The sequence below is a fragment of the Vidua macroura genome, chromosome 1, assembly GCF_024509145.1.
Source record: "Vidua macroura isolate BioBank_ID:100142 chromosome 1, ASM2450914v1, whole genome shotgun sequence".
Lineage (NCBI taxonomy): Eukaryota > Metazoa > Chordata > Aves > Passeriformes > Viduidae > Vidua > Vidua macroura.
This window is the reverse complement of record NC_071571.1, coordinates 1241715-1262765: the sequence shown is the minus strand read 5'-3', so window position 1 is coordinate 1262765 and position 21051 is coordinate 1241715. Positions and strand designations below refer to the sequence as shown.

Genomic DNA, 21051 nt, shown 5'->3' with positions numbered 1-21051 from the left:
ACTTTTTACAAGTATTTAACACTGAAAAAAAAAACAGGAAAAAAAAAATCCCTTTCAATCCCTAAAAATGTGCTTGGCTGTAGGGCAGAGCTGCAAAATCCCAGGAGCAAAGGGACAGGGTGTAAATCAGCCGTGCCAGGGAGGTTTTATGGCCGAGGCTTGGCCGGGGCAGGGACATCAAAGCTCCTGCTCCAGCCCCAGGCTCGGCTGCCACTTCAAAAGGCTGGGAATGGGGAGCAGATGGCTCCGGATGGCTCCGGCACCAAGCCTGCAGTGCTCCATCAGCAAAGTCATTCCCAAACCCCTCGTCATTCCCGAGCCCTTCCTGAACTCCTCGTCATTCCTGAGCCCTTCCTGAACTCCTCGTCATTCCCAAACCCCTCTTCATTCCCAAACCCCTCATCATTCCCAAGCTCTTCCCAAACTCCTCGTCATTCCCAAACCCCTCGTCATTCCCAAACCCCTCGTCATTCCCGAGCCCTTCCTGAACTCCTCGTCATTCCTGAGCCCCTCGTCATTCCCAAACCCCTCCTGAACTCCTTGTCATTCCCAAACCCCTCTTCATTCCCAAACTCCTCATCATTCCCAAACCCCTCGTCATTCCCAAACCCCTCGTCATTCCCGAGCCCTTCCTGAACTCCTCGTCATTCCTGAGCCCCTCATCATTCCCAAGCTCTTCCCAAACTCCTCATCATTCCCAAGTCCTTCCCAAACCCTTCATCATTCCTGAGCCCCTCGTCATTCCCAAACCCCTCCTGAACTCCTTGTCATTCACAAACCCTTCATCATTCCCAAGCCCCTTGTCATTCCCAAACCCTTCCCGAGACCCTCGTCATTCCCAAATCTTTCCCAAACCCTTCATCATTCCTGAGCCCCTCGTTATTCCCAAACCCCTTCCAAATCCTTAGGGGTTCCCAAACCCTTCCCAAATCCCTCGTCATTCCAGAGCCCCTCATCATTCCAAAACCCTTTGTAATTCACAAACCCTTCCCAAACCCCTCGTCATTCCCAAACCCTTTGTCATTCCCAAACCCTTCTACTGCCCCAAATCCTTCTCCACTCCCAGATCCTTCTTCATCTCCAATTCTTTCCCCACCAAATCCTTCCCCACCCCCAAAATCCTTCTCCATCACCAAACCTTTTTCCACCCCAAATCCTTCTCCACCCCCAAACCCTTCTCCATGATGAATCCCTGCTCCATCAGCAATCCCTTCTTCACCACCGAATCCTTCTCTACCAAACCCTTCTCCATCCCCAAACCTTTCTCCACCAATCCCTTCTCCACCCCAAAATCCTTCTCCTCCACCCAATCCTTCTCTACCAATCCCTTCTCCATCCCCAAATCCTTCCCCATCCAACCCCTCTCCATGTGGGATGAGGGCAAAAATTGGTGTCAAAATTGGCAGGGAAGGATGAGGAGGAGAAATGAAAACTCTGTTTCCAAGCTCCTCCTTGTGCCAAGGTGCCAATTCCTCCTTGGAGAATTCTTCCTAACTTTAGGCTAAAATTCCATTTTATACTTATTTTAATATCATAACTTCCATATCAAGGCCTTCCTCCCTCACCCCTCCAAAGTGAAATCCCATAATCCAAAGGCTGCCAGGAAAACTAACACAGGAAAACCCCCAGAATGGTGCTGTCCCTATTTTCCAGCCTCTGGAGGAGATGGGAATGGAGAAGCCACAAAGATGAGGGGAAAACCAGCCTGGGAGGGGATCAAGAAGCCAAACGTTTGGGAGAACCTGGGATTCTCTTTTCCAGCAGCTGGGATCTGCTCCACTGACACCAACCTTTCCATGGAGAACCAAGGGGCAGAGACAAACTCATCCCAAATCCAAACTTTTTCCATCTAAAAGGATGCAAAACCTTCAGCATCCAGCCCGGTGTCCCTGCCAGCCTTCCTGCTGGGCCACTCCCTCAGGAAAGCCATTTTCCAAGGGAAAAACAGGATTTCAAGTGTGCTTTAAAGGGAAGAGTGATCCTGGCTTCCCACTCCTCTTGTGCCTTTCCATGAAAATCCTCCCCCACGGCCCGGGAACACCGGGAACAGCTGTGGGTTTAATCCCTCCTGGGTGAGTTTAATCCATCTGGGAAAGGTGTGGAGTGGGGTGGGGAGGAGGGTAAAAAATCCAAGGAATGTGGTTGTAATTTCAGGGTGGAAGCGTTGGAGGCAGGAGCTGCGACCATGGGAATTCAGCGCCAGGAAAAACCCCACCTTCCAGCCATCCTGGCTCAGAAGAAAAGGAATTAAAGCTCTGGAGTGAGTAGGAACCACCTCAGCCTGAGGTCAGCCACAGCCATGGCTCATTTAGGAATGAGGGATTCAGGGATTTTGGGTTTGGAATGAACAACAAAACCTGGAAGGAGCAGCCTGTTCATGTCCGGCCTGAGGTGAAGCCCTTGGGTGGTCACCTTGGCCCTCGGCTCCTCTTTATCCCAATTAATGGGATAAAAGCCCACACTCATGGAAGCACCTTCCCCTGCTGCTCCCTCTGCTGTGCAGGCAGCACTGAGACCCTCAGAATTCCATAGGAAAACAATTCCCAAGCTGGAAAGCACCAGCACAGATTGATTTCCCTGCTCAGAAGAGCCCAACCTTCTCCTCAGCACCTCATTCCCATCCCAGGGATCTTCCCAAACATCTCCAAGCTGTTCTCCACCACTGAACTTCAGCTCATCCCTCCACAGGGATGCATTTCCCAGCTATTCCAGCTTCAAATCTCCCTTTGGAACCTCCAATTGACATTTTCTTGCTCAATCCCAATATCCTTCAAGAATATTTGCAACTCCAAGATCTCAGAATATCAGGGAGTGTCATGGGATAACTGTGACACTGATCCAGGGATAAAAATCCTTGAAAAGGCTTCCCTGGATTCCTCTGTGGAAGCAACAGCCCCTTGGCTGAGCGGGGAGTGCCAGCTCTGAGCTCATTTTCCAATTAACTTTTTTTTCCAGGGAGATAAATATTTGTCCGTAATTATATCAGAGTGAACTGGCCAGGATTCCTGGCTGGAGCACTCGGAGGTGTTCTGGGAATGGGATTAACCCTTGGGATCCTGGCAGCACATGGAAAGGCAACAGCAGCCACGTGGGATGTTCCTGGGTGCTGCAGGATGGACAACACCTCCAGGAAAATCCCGGGAACGTGGGAGCACCGGAGCAGCAGAATTGATTCCTCACTTTGCACGGATTTTCTCCAGCTTTTTAAAAGGAATCAGAAAGGTATGGGAAAGGCTCCTGAGCTACACCCTTAGTTTGTCCTTTTTCAGTGTTACTCCCCCTCATTCCCACTTTTCTGGCCAGCTCCACACACAGGCTGGAATCCAGGGCAGAACTTCAGGGAGGTCCGGTGCCCACTCGAGCTGGAACAGCCGAGCCCTGAGTGTGGCCAGTGGAGCCACTCCAAGGGATCCGGGGTCACTTCTGTCCCCCTGCCACCTCCCAGCTCCACGCTGACCTCCCATGCCATGGTCTATCCCAAAGATTTGTCTCCCTCACCTTCATGGGGTTCTCGTCGTACGTGGGGGTCCCGAGGTCCATCTCGGCCTCGTGCTCCAGGCTGGCGTCGTCCCCGGGGCTGTCCCAGGTTGGAGGATCCCACTGGGTTTGTCTGGAGGAAGGAAAACACTCCATTGTCACCTCCTCAGAGAAACTGGGACCCGCCCGTGGATTATCCCATCAGCTGGGGCATCCAGATTCCATCAGCCATCAGAATTCCTGGCACATGGAATTCACGGCCTTGCTCTTAATTTGAAGGTTTCCAAGTTGGAGAAGGTTAAAACCAAGCAGGAAGAACGGAAGAAAGGGAATCTGCACCATTTTCTACCACGGTGACACTGTGGGATCAAGGGTGTTCATCACCAGGATGGAATTCCCAGCATGGAAAGGTGGGAACATCCCAGCAGAGAGCCCAGGGAAGGTTCAGCCTCCACCAAGGCTCCCCGGGGTCTCCTCATCTCATCCCGAGACTTCCAAACAACACAATTCACCAATTCCTGCTCCACTGGTTTGAATTCCAGGTGTTTGAAGGTCTCCTGCTCTGCTGTGTGCCAGGGAGCAGGGAGGAATCCAAGAGGGAGATGGAAAAGATTTATGGATGCAGGGAAATGTGTGCCAGGAGCAGGAAACTGATAGGGAAGAAAATATTCCTGCTTATCCCTTCAGAGGTGGATCCTCATCCACACCTCCCACGGAGTTGGAAATTTTTAAGAAGTCCTTTTTAGAAGCTTAAAATTCGTTTTAATTTCAGGTAAATTCATAGGGATTGACCCAAAACCTGGTTCTTTCCAAAACTGATGGGAAAGGTGTAGGAAGAACATTGGGAAAATCGTGTCTCTTCCCATGGAGGTGGGAGCTGGGCTCTTCTCCCAAAAAAAACAAGCTACAGGACAAGAGGGAACGGCCTCAAGTTGTGCCAGGGGATGTTCAGCGTGGATATTGGGAAAACTCCTTCATGGAAAGGGTGGTCCCTGGACAGGTGATCCCGGAGGGACCCCCAAGCCCCGTGGATGTGGCTCTTGGGGACAGGGGTCAGTGACGTCCACACCCACCTGGTGACCACGTGGTAGTAGTAGATCTTTCCCTCAGGATCCCGGGCCGTTTTCCAGTTGGGAGGGAGGACGATGGTTTTGGGTTTGGGAGGGGAAGGCGGAGGCAGATCCAGGAGGTTGTTGGTGACCACCAGCTCTGGCTGCAAACGGCACGGAAGGGATGAAGAGAAAAGTAGTGAGGGCTCACCAAAGGTGCCCTGGCAGCTCTTCATCCCACGGGAAAACCCTCCCCCCATCCCTTCGGATCCTCACCTGCTGGATGGGCTGGGGCTGCCCGGCCGCCACGATGGTGGTGACGGCCGTGGGGGGCTGCACGATGACTCCCTGCGGATGAGCCGTGTAGATCTGCTGGCCCTGGATGTACTGGAGACCTGGCTGGGCGTAGCTCTGGAACAGGGAATCACACTCAGCTGCTGCTCCCAAAAAAAACCTTCACTGCAGGAGAGCAGCTTCCACCAGACCACGCTGCTCCAAGCCCCGTCCAACCTGGCCTTGGACACCTCCAGGGATCCAGGGGCAGCCACAGCTGCTCTGGGAATTCCATCCCAGCCCCTCCTCACCCTCACAGCCAGGAATTCCTTCCCAATATCACCCTCAGATTTTTGTACTATCATTAATTCCGGTAGCTCCAGACTCTACTTCTAAAAGCCAGTGGAAGCTGAGCTCCCACATCCATGTTTTACTCATTTCCTCAGCTTTTATCCACAAATCTCCCTTCAACAGTCAAAAAACCAAAATACTGCTGCAAGTTGCAAATTCCCGATTGGGCCCAACAACTATGGAATCATCATCCCTGGATGTGTTCAATAATATCCCCCATCCCTGGATGTGTTCAATATCCTCCATCCCTGGATGTGTTCAATACCCTCCATCCCTGGATGTTCTCAGTATCTCCCATCCCTTGCAATGTCCAAGGCCAGGTTGGACAGGGCTTGGAGCAATCTGGGATAACAGAAGGCGTCCCTGCCCATGGCAGTGGGTGGCACTGGACACTCTCTAAGGTTCCTTCCAACCCCACGCATTCCAGGATTCCAGGACTCTCCAATTTATGCCGTTTGTAGATGGAAAACACCCTGGAATGTGCTTTCCTCCTACTCTTGGGCAGGAAGTTCCCTGGGAAGACCTAAGAAGATGCTCCACTAAGAGAAGCACGGGGTGAGTAACTCAAGTGCTTTTCCCAGCTGGCTCCCCCCGGTTCCGTGGGCGCTCCCAGCTGGAATTACCTGGACGATGGGCGGGGTGGTCTGCGAGTAGGGCGAGGTGGTCACTCCGTAGACGGTCTGGCAGGTCTGGCCCTGGTAGTAGATGGCTGGCTGGGACTGGGCCGGGGAATAGGGCTGCTGGACAGCCACGGCGGGCTGCTGGCTGGAATCCCACACCCCGTAACTCTGGCTCTGCACCGCCCCGGCCGCGGCCACCGGCAGCACGGCCACGTTGGCCTCCTGGTGCACCACGGTGTCGCTCTGGGCCACGTACTGCGGCGTGGTCACCTCCATGGTGGCGGCCACGTGCTGGACGACGGGCACCGGCTGCGGGGTGCTCAGGGCCGGCTCCACCGTGTGCCCCACCAGAGTCTGGGAATGCTCGTATCCCGCCGGAGAGCACATGGAGTCCATGGTGGGCGTGGGCAGCAGCACCTTGCCGGCGTTGGGGTTGCTGGGATCCACGTAGGCCTGCATGGGGTACCCTGGTGGGTATCCCATGAAGCTGTGGTGGGGCGTTCCGTAGCCCATGGAGTCGTAGGGAAGCGGGGACGTCATTCCCAGGTTTTGGAGCTGCTGCTGTTGTTTCTGGGCTTCCCGTTGGGCCACCTCCTGCTCGAAGAGCTTCCGGCGCTCCTCCGTGGACAGCTTGTTGCGGTCCTTGGGCCGGACTTTCTTCTTGGAAGACGCTGGGGTGTCGTACCTGGGGGAGAGGGAACGGGGAAAGCGGCTGTGAGGCCTCAGGAAGCTGCAGGCCCGCGGCTCCAGCAGCAAAAGGGACAGTGGAAAACTTGGAATGCCCAACAACAGCATGAATCCCTAAAAACATTCCCTCTTTTCCAGCTGTTTGACCAACTGAAGAGAAACAGCCGCTAGTCTTGCTCATCCACAGGGAGCCAGGGCAGAGGATGAGCAATCCCAGTGGATTGGCCAATGTCAGCCTGGTGCTGATGGAGATGCAAGGATGCCACAGAAGCTGTCTGGAGGAGCTGTTCCAGGATACCTGGAGAGGGAGGGAATACCTCCAAGAGAACCCAAGGAAAGGTCACAATCTGCAGGGTATCCCAAACAGGCCCTGCTGGAAACACTCTGCCACGTTTTCCCAAAGCAGGACAAACAAGGAATTTGGAAAAGGCTCCCAAACAGGAGCAACTCACAGCGCAGCACCTTCCCCCCCAAATTCCAGTGCTGGGGTGAGAATTCCATCTTTCCCATCTGGAACCCCCACATGGGAGCTGCAGACAAAGCAAAGAACAAGGGAATCACAAGCAGCACATTCCCACTTGGAATTCTGCTCGTTCCCAGACCGCAGCTTCAGCTTCAATAAATAATGGTGTGGATGGGATTTTTTAATTCCTTAAGAGTTTTCATCCCAAAAGGCGCTGCAGCTGGAGGGATTTTTCCAGGGAATTAATGGAGGAGGGGAAAAAAAAAAAAAAAAAAAAGCCTAAGGACTTTGATCAAAGCCCAACCAAGGAAAATTTCAGATCAAAGGTGGATATTTCCAGACGTTATGAGTGTGGTAAAACAGGGATTACAAGGAAAAATGCTTTGCAGCCTTAATATAATGGATTCTACAAAGCATCCAGGCTATTCTCCATATATTCTGTGTTCCCGGGATCCATTTACATATCAAAAGCACATTGCTACCAAGAGATCCGCTGGAGCTGTTTCCTGGCATTCCCAGAGGAGCTGCAGGATCCGCTAATGGGAACCTCATTGCCGGGAGGAGTTTGATTTCCCTAATTAAAGTCTTTCCTGGCACTGCCTGGAGAGTTTGGAAGAGAAGCAGCTGCCATGGAGGGAGTGGGAAGAAGGAAACCGAGGGTTTAGCGTTCCTTTCTCCATCTATTTGATTATTTTCCTTATTAAATCCTTGGAATAACAAAGAGGGATGCTCAGAGTGGGGAGAACATTCCCAGAGAAGGAATTTGGTCCTTCACCGACACGGACACGGCACAGGGGGAAGAGCCAGAGCAGCAGCTGCTCACCCAAAAAACCCTTGTTCTGTTTAAAACAACCCCAAAAATCCAGGTTTTACTTCCTGGGGATGTTTCCAGCCTCGTTACAGAGGGATAGATTTACATCTGTATTTTTTATCCAGATGTTTCCAACTTTCCCAGCTCGGCTCAACGCGAGGTTTCCTCGTCTGGCTGACTCGGCACCAATTGTTCCCTAATTATGGAGTGGCTTTGAAAGGGACAACAGAGAAGTGACTTCTTTAAAGGAAATTCCATGGTATTTTTGCTGCCTTTAACACGATCTCCAGCCTCTCTGAACTGCAAGACATGGAATATTTTCCTCCTCTTCATTAGGAGTCGCATGCTCAGCCACGGCAGTGATGCCAGCATTCCCAAGGAAAGGCAGGAGACCTGGCTGCAGCCTGCTGGGATCACAGCCCCCTGGACTGGTGTCCTTACAGGTGTTTTTAGGGAACAACCACTCCTTCAAGGGGGTGTTGGAGTTAGAAATCCTGGTTTGGGCACTGCTCCCTCCTGTACAGGCAGGGATTGCTCCAAGCTCAGAACAATTCCCAGCACAGTGGGAAGGGGTGGAGCAGGAGAAGGGAATGGGTTTTGAAGGACCCAGGGAGCTCTTTGTATTAGGAGGGCTGCATCCTGGAATTCCTGGATTCCCCATCCCTGGAAGTGTCCCAGGCCAGGTTGGACAGGGCTTGGAGCACCCTGGGACAGTGGAAGGTGTCCCCATGGCACAGGGTGGGACTGGATGGGCTTTAAGGTCCTTCCAACCCAAACCATTCCATGATCCCTAATTTCTGTCCAGGAGCTGGCACGGCTTCCCTCATTTCCCCACCTCATTCCCAAAACATACCTGATGATGGAGGTGCAGGTTATCCCAGAGAAGAAGCCACCATCACCAAGGAACCACCCAACTCCCACCAGGATTGAATCTCACCACCAGGATTCCTCCAGGAGCAAACTCCCTTCCCGGGGGGGTTGGGGGGGGGATTCCAAAGATCTCCAGGACGGTTTTTCCTGGAGGTTTTACCCAGGAATGTGGCAGATCCCTGGAATATCGCAGCTCCCTGCCACCACTTGCCTGTCCTCTGGCCTCTTTGTCCCCCGCTCGTAGGCCGAGGACGGAGGGGACAGGGAATCTCTCCGTCTCTTCCTCTCCTTGCTCTGGCTCTGCCGCTCTGGATCCCGCTCTCGGCTCAGGATGGGGTTCTTGGGAGTGGGGGTCTGATCCCGGAGCCCGGCTGTGTCTCTCCCACGGTCAGCTGTTGGGAAAACAGGGGAAAAAAAGGGAGGGAATTTTTATCATTTGGGTATTAAGCGCTCCCCTCTCTTAGAAACGGCCTCAAGTTGTGCCGGGGGACGTTCAGGTTGGATATTGGGAATATTTCTCATGGAAAAGGATGGCCAGGGACAGGGCAAGGGTGGAATCCTCATTCCTGAAGGGATTTAAAAGCCACATGGAGGTGACACTTGGGGACATGGATCACTGGTGGCCTTGGCAGTGCTGGGGGACGGTTGGACTCAATCTCGGAGGGCTTTTCCAAGCTCACCAATTCCATGTTTGCAATTCTAGGTTGCTCCATGTCACCCTCAGGGCCCCATCTCTCCCCACCCACCACTCAGATTATCCTCCCCATTCCCAGGAGGAGCAGCTATGGAGGCAGAACATCCCTTGACATTCCCAAGTGGGAAAACGAAGCAGTTTCACGGGAGCAGAGGAAAACATGGGAAAAGGTGAGCACTTACCACTGCTTTCCTTTTCTGCCTGGCTCTTCTTCGGGATGCGATAGACCTCCTGTGGAAAAGCCACGAGCAGGGTCAGAATTGCAGCTGCTCCCAAAACCACCCCAAACAGCCAAGAATCCCATAAATCATACATTTACAAGAAACCACCAGAAAAGGGTCTCTTGAAGGAAAGTTCTGGGGGTTTTTGTGGTGCTTTCCACATATTTCCTCTGCTCGGTGTTTTGATTTTTGATGGATTTCCGTGGAATTGTGGGCAGCTCCTGTTGTCCCTGTCCTGGTCTCTCCAAGGCAGTTTGAGATGACCCAGCAAGGAGCAAGAAGCTGGGCTGGGTGATCCCAACAGATCCCTTCTGACTGGAGACATTCCATGGCCCTGTGAGGCTGGCTCTGGTGGCCAGCATCTGTTCCCCCTGCTCAAGGACCATCCCTGGGCTTCTCCCAGGGACACGGCCACATTTCCATGATGTTCCCAAGCTCTGATGTTTGATGTGGGAGCATCCCAAGGGAAATGAGCAGCAGGACCAGGCCCAGCTCTGAGTGACCCCATTGACCAAGGACCTGCTGAAGCTGCTGAGGTCAAACCCCAACACCCACCAGGCCCTCAAGAGCAGCAAACCCCAAACCCTCTGCTCATCCAGCTCCTCCCTCAGCACAGGGAAAACCTGGAGCTGCTGGAGAGATCCAGAGGAGCCCCCGGAGCTGCTGCAGGGCTGGAGCCAGGCTGGGAGAGCTGGGAATGTTCCCCTGGAGAGGAGAAGCTCCAGGGAGAGCTCAGAGCCCCTGAAGGGGCTCCAGGAGAGCTGGAGAGGGACTGGGGACAAGGCATGGAGGGACAGGACACAGGGGAATGGCTTTGAGCTGAAAGAAGTAGAATTAGATGGGATATTGGGAAGGAATTCCTGGTGGGGAAGGGCTGGGATGGAATTCCCAGAGCAGCTGTGGCTGTCCCTGGATCCCTGGCAGTGCCCAAGGCCAGGTTGGAGCAGCCTGAGGCAGTGGGAGGTGTCCCTGCCCATGGCAGGGGTGGCACTGGATGGTCCCAAAGGTCCTGGCAACTCCAGGTGGAGATGGCACCGTGGGAAGAAAGGGAAATGAGGATCAGAACTTCCCTGAAGTCCAGGTTTAGCACAACATCCTTGTTAATCCCCCCTGGAGTGGGCAGGAACAGCCCTTCCCATGTCACTGGAAGCAACTGTGCATCCCTCCAGGTAAGAAATGAGGTTTATTAGCACCTTTCCATGCTCTGTTGTATTTTTAATTGGAATATTCTGGCATGCCCAGTGTAAATCCCATTTTACCTCAGTGATGCTCGTGATCCTACAGAGGTTTTACAGCATTCCTGACTGTCCAAGTACTGGAAGGTTGGGAAAAAAAGCTCTTTTTTGTTTAATCCCAGCTTCTATCAAGCCCTTGCTCTGTTCCCTTCCTGAAGGAATACAGTATTCCCAAGAATTCCCAATTATTTCCAGAAGAATGGGATGAACCAGCTGGTTTGTGCCTGATGGAGCATCCCTGCTGGAGCAGCAGCTGCATCCCCCCCCCAAAAAAAAACCCCATTAAATCATAAAGGACAAGCTCAGTTTAACACAAATAAATTGTTTTGGGGAGCTGTGCTGACATTCCAGCTTTCCCAGAGCACCTTCCCTAAAATATCCTTTCATTTAGGCCCTGGATGAGGCAGAGTGGGGAAAAAGATGGATTTGAATGTTCCTGGGGGGTGAAGGCTGCTCCAGTTGGGAATTTAAAGCTTCCACATATTCAGAAATGTGGAGTTTACCTTGACTTGACTCTCAGATTTTACAGAATATCCTCTTTTTTTTTTTTTTTTTTTTTTTTTAATTCCTTGAGTTTTTAAAGCTGTTTGGGAATTAATTAACGGGTGGCTCAGGGGGCTCATTAGCAACGTGTCCACCCCCAGCACTGGATGGGCTAAAAATGAGAATTTCCTTTAGCAAAAAAATAGGGAAGGAGAAGAAACCCTGTTGTGGTTTGTCCACGAGGCAAAACCGCTTCAAAAGTGCTGCTGCTGGCTAAAAAAAAAAGGGATTTGGGCCAAGATTTTTATGTTTTTAAAGATATTTTTGCTTTTCTGTGGAGCCCAAACACACCACATGGAGTGTGCATCTACAAAAAAGAGAGGCATTGAAATTCCCAAGAAATGCCCTTCAAATTAAAGTTTTTAAACTTTATTTATGTGTTTGCTATGGGCTACAATACTCCAAATCCAGGTTTTTTAGATGAAATGTAAAGAAACAAAGCAGCAGCTCCACGTTTGGGGTAGGGAGGGATGCAGGATGAGCCCATAATTATAGAGGATTTATATCTTTATAAATGATGTAATCCATATAATGGAATCATGGAATCATGGAACGGTTTGGGCTGGAAGGACCTTGGTGCTCATCCAATTCCAACCCCTACCACATGCAGGGAACCTCCCACCAGGCCAGGGTGCTCCAAGCCCCATCCAGCCATAGCCTATGGATTTAATTTTATTTTCCTACGGAATTCCATAGCTATGCATGGCAGGGATGACTTTGCCTCTCCCTACCTCGTGTGGGACAGAGGTGACCACAGGGGCAGGTTCTGAAGCCCCAAAATCACCTTCCATCACCAATGGGTTTTGCCAGGTTTTTTTTCTTTCTTTCTTTCCCACATTAAACTCCTAAAAATGTTCATTTTCACAGCAGCACATCCAAAAAATTCCCCACAAGTCTACCCTGGGGGAATGAGGAGCCACCAAGGAATGGGATCATGGATGAGCTGCCTGGAGCAGAAGGACAACGCAAGTGTTGGGAAGAGCTAAACTACACCAAAACCCCAGCTCCTAAAAAAGATCTGTCCCATTAAAGAGCAGGATGGGGAATGGGAAATCACCGGGAAAAGGCTCAGTGGGAAGAGAGGGAGGATAAGGAGCACCTGGAGTAAGGGGACTCGGCAATCCTGGCATTGCCGCTCCTGCCACGCCTTGCTTTAGCTTCACCAGGACATTGGGAGAGCCCACTCCAGGATCCATCCCAACAAAGTGGCCAGCCCTAAAAAGTCCAGGAAGGCCAAAATCCAAGGTAATTATGAGCAGGGAGTGAGCTCCGTGCTGTTGGAGAGAAACTCCAGCTCCACTCAATGGAGCCTCCAGCATCCATTCCATGTGGGAAGATGGAGGCAGCAAAGGCTTTGAACCAGGAACAAACGGAGGGATTTGTCCAAATTGCTCCATGAAAAGCAGATGGTGGTCAGACCAGGCTGGGGAAACTCTCAAGAAAAGCCGATTTTATTTTTGGAAACGGAAGCTGCTGGCTCGGAGCTGCAGAATTCCTCAATCAACGCGACCGCCGCTAACGGGCTCCAAATGGCTCCCGAGCTTCCAGCACAACTTTGAAGGGATCGCACGGAAAATTAAATGCAGAAGGAAAAGTGACACGAGCCTGTTCGACACAAAAGAGGGGGGGGGAAATGGGATTGAGGCTGTCCAGCCTCAGGCACAAGCCAGCCTTGGCTTGGGAAAGGGAAGAGAGCTGCAGGACGGAGTCACGACTCAAAGGATTCTGCAGTGGGAAAGGAAGGTTGTGTCTTGATGGAACCTTCTCCACAAATCTGTCCCTCAGCTGCCAGTCATTCCTGAATGACTTTATGATCTTGGAGGTCTTTCCCAACCTTAACAGTTCCGTGAGTTTATCCTATGATTCTGTGAACTTCTGTTGACTTGTCTAAGGAACAACGCAACCAAAATCCATCCCCTGCCAGGCTGGATCCTCTTCCCTCCCTTCCTCTCTCCTCTCCTTTTTTTCCCCTGCAGCTCCAACATGACCCCAGGGGATGGAGCAGAGCAAGAGGAAGCACCAACACCATGAAACCCCTGCTTGAAGGCCAGAAGATCCCACAGCAAACCACGGCCTGGCTGCTCCCCAACCCTATTGTTTCCCCCAACTATTCCTTGCTCCAAGTTAGAACAAACTACAAAATTCCTGATTAAAGCATGGGATGTCCGTGCCGGAGCCGGAGCCAGGCACTCCAGGATGGCTTCACTGGGAAAGGGACAGGCAAGAACAGCTCCAAGAGGCTTTACCAGGATAAATCAGAGGAGACTTGGAAAGATCATCCCAGCGGATGAAGGAAGCTCAGTTGCCTTTGGTCACCCAAGATGTCCCACTCAGGGTGAAATGGCCTCCAGGGGAGGTTCAAGTTGGATACTGGGAAAATTCCTTATGGAAAGGGTTGTCCAGCAGTGACCAGGCTGCCCAGGGCAGAAGGGAGTCACCATCCCTGGAGGGATTGAAAAGCCTTGTGGATGTGGCACTTGGGGACAGGGGGCAGCGGTGGCCTCAGCAGTGCTGGGGGATGGCTGGACTCAATCATCTCTGAAGGCTTTTCCAACCTCACCAATTCCCTGATTCCATGATTATTAAGCTCCCAGATGGGTGCAAAAAAAAAAGTCCACTTTGGTCCAAGTCAAGGTGAGGACTCAGCCTTGAGCTCCAAGTCGCTGCAAAAGCTCGCAAGGCCAGAAGTATCCAACTAAAACCACTTAAACCCAAGACTGGCTCTTCCAAAAGGTTTTTCCTAAAACCAAGACCTTCTCCAAGTCGCAAGGAAAGGGCCTGTGGATCCTCAGAGCCACAGCTCCCAGCTGCCCCTTCCCAGAAGGTGAGAGCCTCCTCAGGGGTGGGGGAAGATTCCCAAAGCTCGGTCCCACGTGAGGCAGAGCGGCACCACAGCGTCCTCTCTGTCCCTCAGCTCAGCTACTCAACCTCAGCCCTCAAGAGGATGTTGGGAAGAGCTTCCCAAGCTTGGCCCTACGGCATGTCCTGGTGATTCCAAGAGGTCTGCTGGCCATCACACCACGTGTCACCTCCAGCACGGGCCTCTCCACACGGATCAGCCCACGGAGCCTTACCTGAGCACGATCCACCTGGAAGAACCACGTGGAACCACCACCTGTGCCCTTGCTGGGTGTCCAGCAGCCAGCCTTTGGCACTGGGAGGGAGTTTTCAGCCCGGGAGAAGCCATGCAGCGCTTCCTCGGAGAGCGGGAACGGCGCCCACGAGCCCGGGCTGAAAACTCATCCCACTGGGAATGTGCGTGTGTGTCGTGCCAGGGGTGTGGCCGTGGCCAGCACTCCTCACGGGGTCGGAGTGCTGGAGCCCTGGAAGGACTTACAAGTCCTGTGTGTAGAGGTAGAGAAAAAAATTAAGCTCACTTAATCCTTTCAGGCCAGGAGCTGGGATTTCCCCGGAGCGACGTCCATTGCCGGCAATGGACGCACCAAAATAACGTCGGCATCCCCGAGTTAACCACCTCTGTCCTCCTTTCACCTATCACACTGCTCATGCATCAGCCAGCTTCCCAACCATCTTCCCGGCTCTTCGCGCTATGTCCTCTCCCTTCTTCCGCACGGAGTTGGAGAAAAGGAGCCCCTTGGTCAGCTCTGGCTGCCCGGAGAAGCTGGATGGAAACGGTGGAAATTACAAGGGGGTCATCAGCAAGGCTGGAGAGGACAGCGCTTAAGTCACGACGTTTCCGACCCTCCCACCCCCCAGCCAAGGCCAGGTGTTCCAGCACTCCAAGAACCCGGCTTTTCCAAAGCTTGGGTGTGCTGGGAAAGGCACCTGGGGGTGAATTATCCATCCCCCTTCCAGCTTGCATTTGTCTTTTAGACATCCGGGGTGGGCTTTGGTGGCACCTTATGAGGTGAGAGTTGGACAGAGGCAGTTAACTCCCAGAGCCATGAAAAAGTCCAGGACAGGGTAAATTCCCAGCTCCCAGTTTCCCTACAGTTGTTTTAGAGGAGAGAAACGAATTGTCACAGCCCCGTGTCACTATCCTGCTTTTTTGGGGTGGATTTGCTGGGATTACTCCAAGCCCATGAGATCCAACCCCATCCCTACAAGCAGACCACGACCTGAGGTTCATTAATAAATACACAGAGAGGATGAGAATCCACATCTAAAATATGGGAATGTGTCGGGACTCCGTGGTCCGACCACAACTGCAACAAAATTCTGCAGATTCCCAAGCTGAGCTTCTCCAAGCTCCAAAGAAAACACAAATCCTGGGGATAAAACGACACCACCAGATCAAATTTGGTCTTAAGGCAACATTTTGGGGGAGTTTTGTGAAATTTCATGCATTTTATTAATATTTTATCATTTCTCTGTGGTGCTCCGTGTACGTGAGTGTGGAAGGGAACACAACTGTTCCAAAGGAGCAACTCGGTCTGGATACCCAAAACAAGTCTCCAAAGCAGAGGACAACTAAGGCCTGACTTAACTTTTAGTTTAAAACAGGTTGGACTTGATCTTGGAGGTGTTTTCCAACTTTAACAATTCTCTTGGCAATGATGGAAAAGGACTTTTCCCAACTGAACCACAAATTCAACCTGACGGTGTCGCTTCGAGAGGGAAACCACACCAAGAGTCTGCAAGTTCAAGTCTGGTAAATGATCAGATCCATTTGGAAAAAAGGAGGGAAAACACCAAACCACAACCCAACCTCTCTACAGAAATGTGTTTTACCTCACTTCTTCCCCCCATCTAAGATTTGTGTCACCAATGATTGTGCCCAAAATCTGTAAAAGTTCAGTAGTATCTGATCCTCCTGAAAAATTCAGACTGAGGTAAAATGTCCCTGAATTCTCCTGGGAATCTCTGCATTTCTAAATCCTGATGTTTGCAGCTCCAGAAATGGCACAAGCAAAGCTTAAGGTGAGGTCTCCTCCACCTCTACCGGTGCTGCGGCACAATTAACACCTATTATTTTAATTAACCCCTTCCAATCATTCCTCATTATCAAAGTCAATGGGTAAATAAACTCCTTAGCTCTACCATGCATCAGCAAACATGAATTTGCTTAAAACAACTTCCAGTATTTAAAGCTGGGCTGGTGGTTGATTAAGAGAAGGGCAGAAGAACCTCCAAGTCCCACCAAGCCCACAAGAAGCTGGAATTGTGGCAGTGCCTTCAATTCCTGCTGGATCCTCAGGAATCACTGGGTTTGGAGTTACTGAAGAGGCTCCCAGCCCTCCTGCCCTTCAGTGTAAGGAATATGAAATAATACATGGAATGCAATCCTGCAGGAGCAGCAGGTGAGTGAAGAGTTTCCAAAGATCTAAAGAAGCCCAAGGAATGGCTGAAGTGTTGGGTGGAGAGTGAGATCCATAGAACCATGGAATGGTTTGGATGAGGAGGGACCTTAAAGGACATCCAGTGCCACCCCCTGCCACGGGCAGGGACACCTTCCACTATGCCAGGTTGCTCCAAGCTCCAACCTGGCCTTGGGCATTGCCAGGGATCCAGAGGCAGCCACAGCTTCTCTGGGCACCCTGTGCCAGGGCCTGCCCACCCTCCCAGGAGGAATTAATTCTTTCTTAACCACTGAGCTAAATCTTTCCTCTTTTAGTTTAGAAACTTTCCTGGAATATCATCCTACGTCCCACCAAAAAGAAGCTGCTGGCTGCAGATCCCACTGGCCACCTATGGGACTGGGACACAATTCCAGAGGACAGAGGGAGCCACCAAGCCTTTCTCTTGAAGAGGTTTTCTGCTCCAGAAGACCTTGATGGGAGTGAAACCACTGAAGTCCCAAATAACACCAAAATCTGGGCATTTCCAACTGTGAACAGCCAGGGGCTGATCCAACACTGCCTTTGAGAGAACCTGGCATGGCCAACAGACCCCTCTCTGGAGGCTCCACACAGTGCAGATCTAAAAGGACAGGAAAAGCTGGGCATGTTGGGATAACTCAATTCAGAGAATCCCAGAATGGTTGGGCTGGGGGGAACCTTAAGGATCATCCAATTCCACTCCCTGTTATGGGCAGAGACACCTTCCACTATCCCAGGTTGCTCCCAGCCCTGTCCAACCTTGGACATTTCCAGGGATGGGGCATTTAGGAGTAGCCTTGAACACTTCCAAGGATGGAATCCAGGAGCAGACAGTCCATCAATCTGTTTCCACACTGAGGGATGTGGGCCACTTCCACCCAAAATGCTCATGGGAATCTCAGTCCCTCAGAGCTGCCCATTCCCTGGAAGTCTAAGGGGATGAGCAAGGTGTCTTTGCGTGCCCAAACCCAACCAGCTGCTGGTTTCACCAACACCTGGACATTTCTCAGGTCACACCCAGGGCAGCTGCCACCAGAGGATTTATACAGGAAGCACTTTTTGTGTAGAAAAGACCATTTAGTTACCAAACATTGACCAAAAGACATCAAACCAGCCCCATTTGCACCACACCACCACCAAATGCACGTTTTCCTGAGCTCCAGGTGCTGGAGCCGCACGGAGTCTCCTCTTACCTTGAGCTCCTTCCAGCTGTCGAGCAGCCTGGTGGCCAAGTCGCTCACATCCACGATTTTATCCGTCTGCTCCTGGCTCCTCTCGCTCTCCACGTCGGAAACTCCTTCCTCTTCATCCTGCGACGGCGTTTCCATGGCCATGGGCTCCTCCAGCTTCCCTCCATTGCTCTCCTTGACCTCTGCCTCGGGCTCGGCCTCCAGCTCCGCAGGCTGGGATTTGCTGCTCTCCACCGGCGCCTCCACAGCAGTTTTGATGTCCTGCTGCTGCTGCTGCTGCTGCTGCTGCTGCTGCTCCTCCGTCACCTCCATTGGGGCTGCCTCCAGCTGGTCCAGGTCCTCCTTGCCCTCCTTCCCTTCCAGCTCGCTGGTGGTGTCCGAGATGGCGCTGTCCATGCTGTTCTCACTGATGATCTTCAGCCTGCGGAACACCAGCTTCTTGGGGGTGTCCGTGTCACCTTCCACGCCCTGCTTGGCCGAGAGCTCCGGGGTGTTGAGCGGGGTGTGGGCCCGGGACGTGTTCTCGCTGGAATATCCGTCGCCCTCGCTGAGCTGCGGCACCGCCGTCTTGGTCTGAGCCCAGCGCTGGATGATGGGCAGCACCTTGCTCTCCTCCAGCATGTTCTTGGTAGGGATGGGCAGCAGCTCCAGGGTCTTCATGATCTAAAGGCAAGGACAAAGCAGGGCGTTGTCAGAGCCAGAAGGATTTAAAGCTGTGTCCAACCTGGAATAATTCACTTTTCTCAGGAAGAATTAACTCCGGATTAATCAAGGCGATCATAAAATCCTGGTCTGGGTGGGAAGGGACTTTAAGGCTCATTAATTTCTCCTTGCCATGGGCAGGGACACCTTCAGCTATCCCAGGTTGCTCCAAGCCCTGTCCAAGCTGGCCTTGGACACTGCCAGGGATGGGAAGTCCACAACCTCTCTGGACAGCCTGTGCCAGGACCTCACCACTCTCACAGCCAAGAATTCCTTCCCAAAATCACAAAATCTAAGATCCAAATATCTGATCTCATCTATCTAATGATGGTCACAGGTCATGGATGACAGATTTTGGGAAGTTTCTTCATGGAAAGGATTGTTAAACATTGGAATGGGCTCTCAGGGAGGTGTGGAGTCCCATCCCTGGAGGTGTCCCAAGGAACACCTGGAGATGGCACTCATTGATCTGGGCTGGGGACAAGGTGGGGATCGGGCACAGCTTGGACTCAATGACCCTGAACTTCCAGAAGTCTTTGGGCACCCAATCCCAAATTGCTTATGGAAAACTGAAACATTCCAGCTCCACTTCAGACTGTCAGGATCTCAAATTCCCTGTGCTTCAGCACAGAATAAACAGCAACAGCAACAACCTTTAAGTCTGGCTTATGGAATCTATGTCAGGAATCTAAGGAAAACCACAGGAGCAAATTCCTTCCATCTATTAAGGATCTGCCTCAGGGCAGAAGTTTCAAGCCTGTAGTTCTGAGACACCTGAGGTTGTTTTCCATGAACACTTGGCACAGATTTGTATTTTAAAAAAGAGAAGGAAAAGAAAATTCTGGTGGGTTTTGGCAAAGCTGCCAAAACCCTTTTCCCCAAAAAAGGGCTGGCCAGCCCTGGCACGGGCCAGAGTCCCCATTCCTGGAGGGATTTAAGGGCCTTGTGGAGGTGGCACTTGGGGACAAGGGTGAGTGGTGACCTCAGCAGTGCTGGAGAATGGCTGGACTCAATCTTAAAGGGCTTTTCCCACCTCAAGGGAATCACTGACCTCCAGCTGCAGCTTCAGGTTGTTGGCCGTGCTTCCTCTGCCGTCGCCCAGCTCCGTCATCCAGATCCAGAGCAGGGACAAGCCGTGACACTCCAGGAAGGACTTGAGGCAGGACTGCGAGTGCGTGTTCTGGAGAGCCAGATGTGGGAATAGTCAGAGACTTCCAGGCAAAAACATGGAAAACTGCTCCACTGGGATCATGGTCAAAGCCGTGGCAGAGCCAGAACTCGGCACCTGAGCAGGTCCAAGCTGATTTGAGTGGCTGGAACTGCTGGGATTGGAGCAGGGATCCGGCAGCAGGACCATTCCAACCACTACAGCTCATACTGGGGAATAACACTGAAGGACAGTGGATCCTGGAGCCTCTCGGCTGAGCTTGGGGTGCAGCAAAAAGGGCAGGACCTGCCTCCCACACTCCCCCTCTTCCTCTGAGGATGCCACTTGAACAGGACGTGGATCCCTCCCCTTCCCGGGCCGCTCCTCACCTGGATGAGTTTGAGGCAGGTGAGTTTCTGCTCCAGGGTTTCGATCCGCACCATGAGCCGGGACAAGCTGAGCACCTGGTTTTTATCAGAGAGACCCTCCCCGTTCTCCAGCAGCGCCTCCAGCTCCCCATCCACCTGCACAGCCACAGGAAAACACCCTCAGGCTCAGGCCAGGGAATTCCCTGACTCCGAGCTCCCTTTTCCCTAAGGAAAATGCTGGAAATTCCAGGTGGTTCCACCAAAACCCTCTCAGTCCTGAGTTTATCTTTTCATGCAGGAGAACAAACTAAGAAATTATCTTTAATTGCAGGTAAAACTTATTGTTTATATTCTGAGTCGTATAAATTCTTTAAAAATTTGTAATGATCAATGGATTATAAACTATAACAGATTTATAATCCTTACAACCAGAGACTCCCTCTCCACACGGACACTGGAATATCACCCTCTCATTTAGTGACTAATTAGTGTTTTAAAACACCCTATAAATGATTTAGGAATTATTACTTGGCTTACTCACTCTCTATAAATTATTTAGGAATTATTTCTTGGTTTCCTTACTCTCTGATACAGCACATTTAAATGAAACTGGCATTTTTAAACTTCCCAAAAGAATTAGGAATAAATCTTCTCCATAGGAACAGAGGTTTGTCCCTTCAAGGATGGAATAATTACAATTTGTAGGAATTAAAGAAGAGCCTGTGCAGGTTCTTGCAGAAGATTTCACCCAAAAAAATTCCTCTTGCTCTGGATTCTCTGCACTTTTTCCACATGGCATGAACCCATCCCTGCAATTCCATGTGTTGTCTCTAAAATTCCACCTTCCAACCTGAAAATGGTGAACCTCTGCCCTTGGAGCTGCCAAATTTCAGGTGATGCCCTAAATGGCAAAACCAATATTGTTCATCTTTCATCAATCTTTAAAAATCATGGAAAGCAACCCACATTTTTGAATCCAGTTTATGGTGGCGTTCAGTTATGGATAAGCAAATACTGGATCTGGGAAAGTCACTCTGGTGGGACTTTAAATTACCAGGAGAAAGGAAATTG

At 51.5% G+C, this 21051-nt stretch overlaps 1 protein-coding gene across 1 annotated transcript in view; it reads right to left on the bottom strand.

Annotated features, from left to right (window-relative positions):
* SETD2 (SET domain containing 2, histone lysine methyltransferase) overlaps window positions 1-21051 on the bottom strand; it is a 51519-nt gene that overhangs the window by 5263 nt on the left and 25205 nt on the right. Inside the window, exons 10-18 of the mRNA XM_053988741.1 lie at window positions 20002-20136; window positions 19517-19645; window positions 17767-18426; window positions 9478-9526; window positions 8813-8993; window positions 5774-6455; window positions 4803-4937; window positions 4551-4690; window positions 3499-3610 (exon numbers count right to left, since the gene is read on the bottom strand). Of these exons, the coding sequence (XP_053844716.1) occupies window positions 3499-3610; window positions 4551-4690; window positions 4803-4937; window positions 5774-6455; window positions 8813-8993; window positions 9478-9526; window positions 17767-18426; window positions 19517-19645; window positions 20002-20136 (2223 nt within the window). The remainder of the gene's footprint in view (window positions 1-3498; window positions 3611-4550; window positions 4691-4802; window positions 4938-5773; window positions 6456-8812; window positions 8994-9477; window positions 9527-17766; window positions 18427-19516; window positions 19646-20001; window positions 20137-21051) is intronic.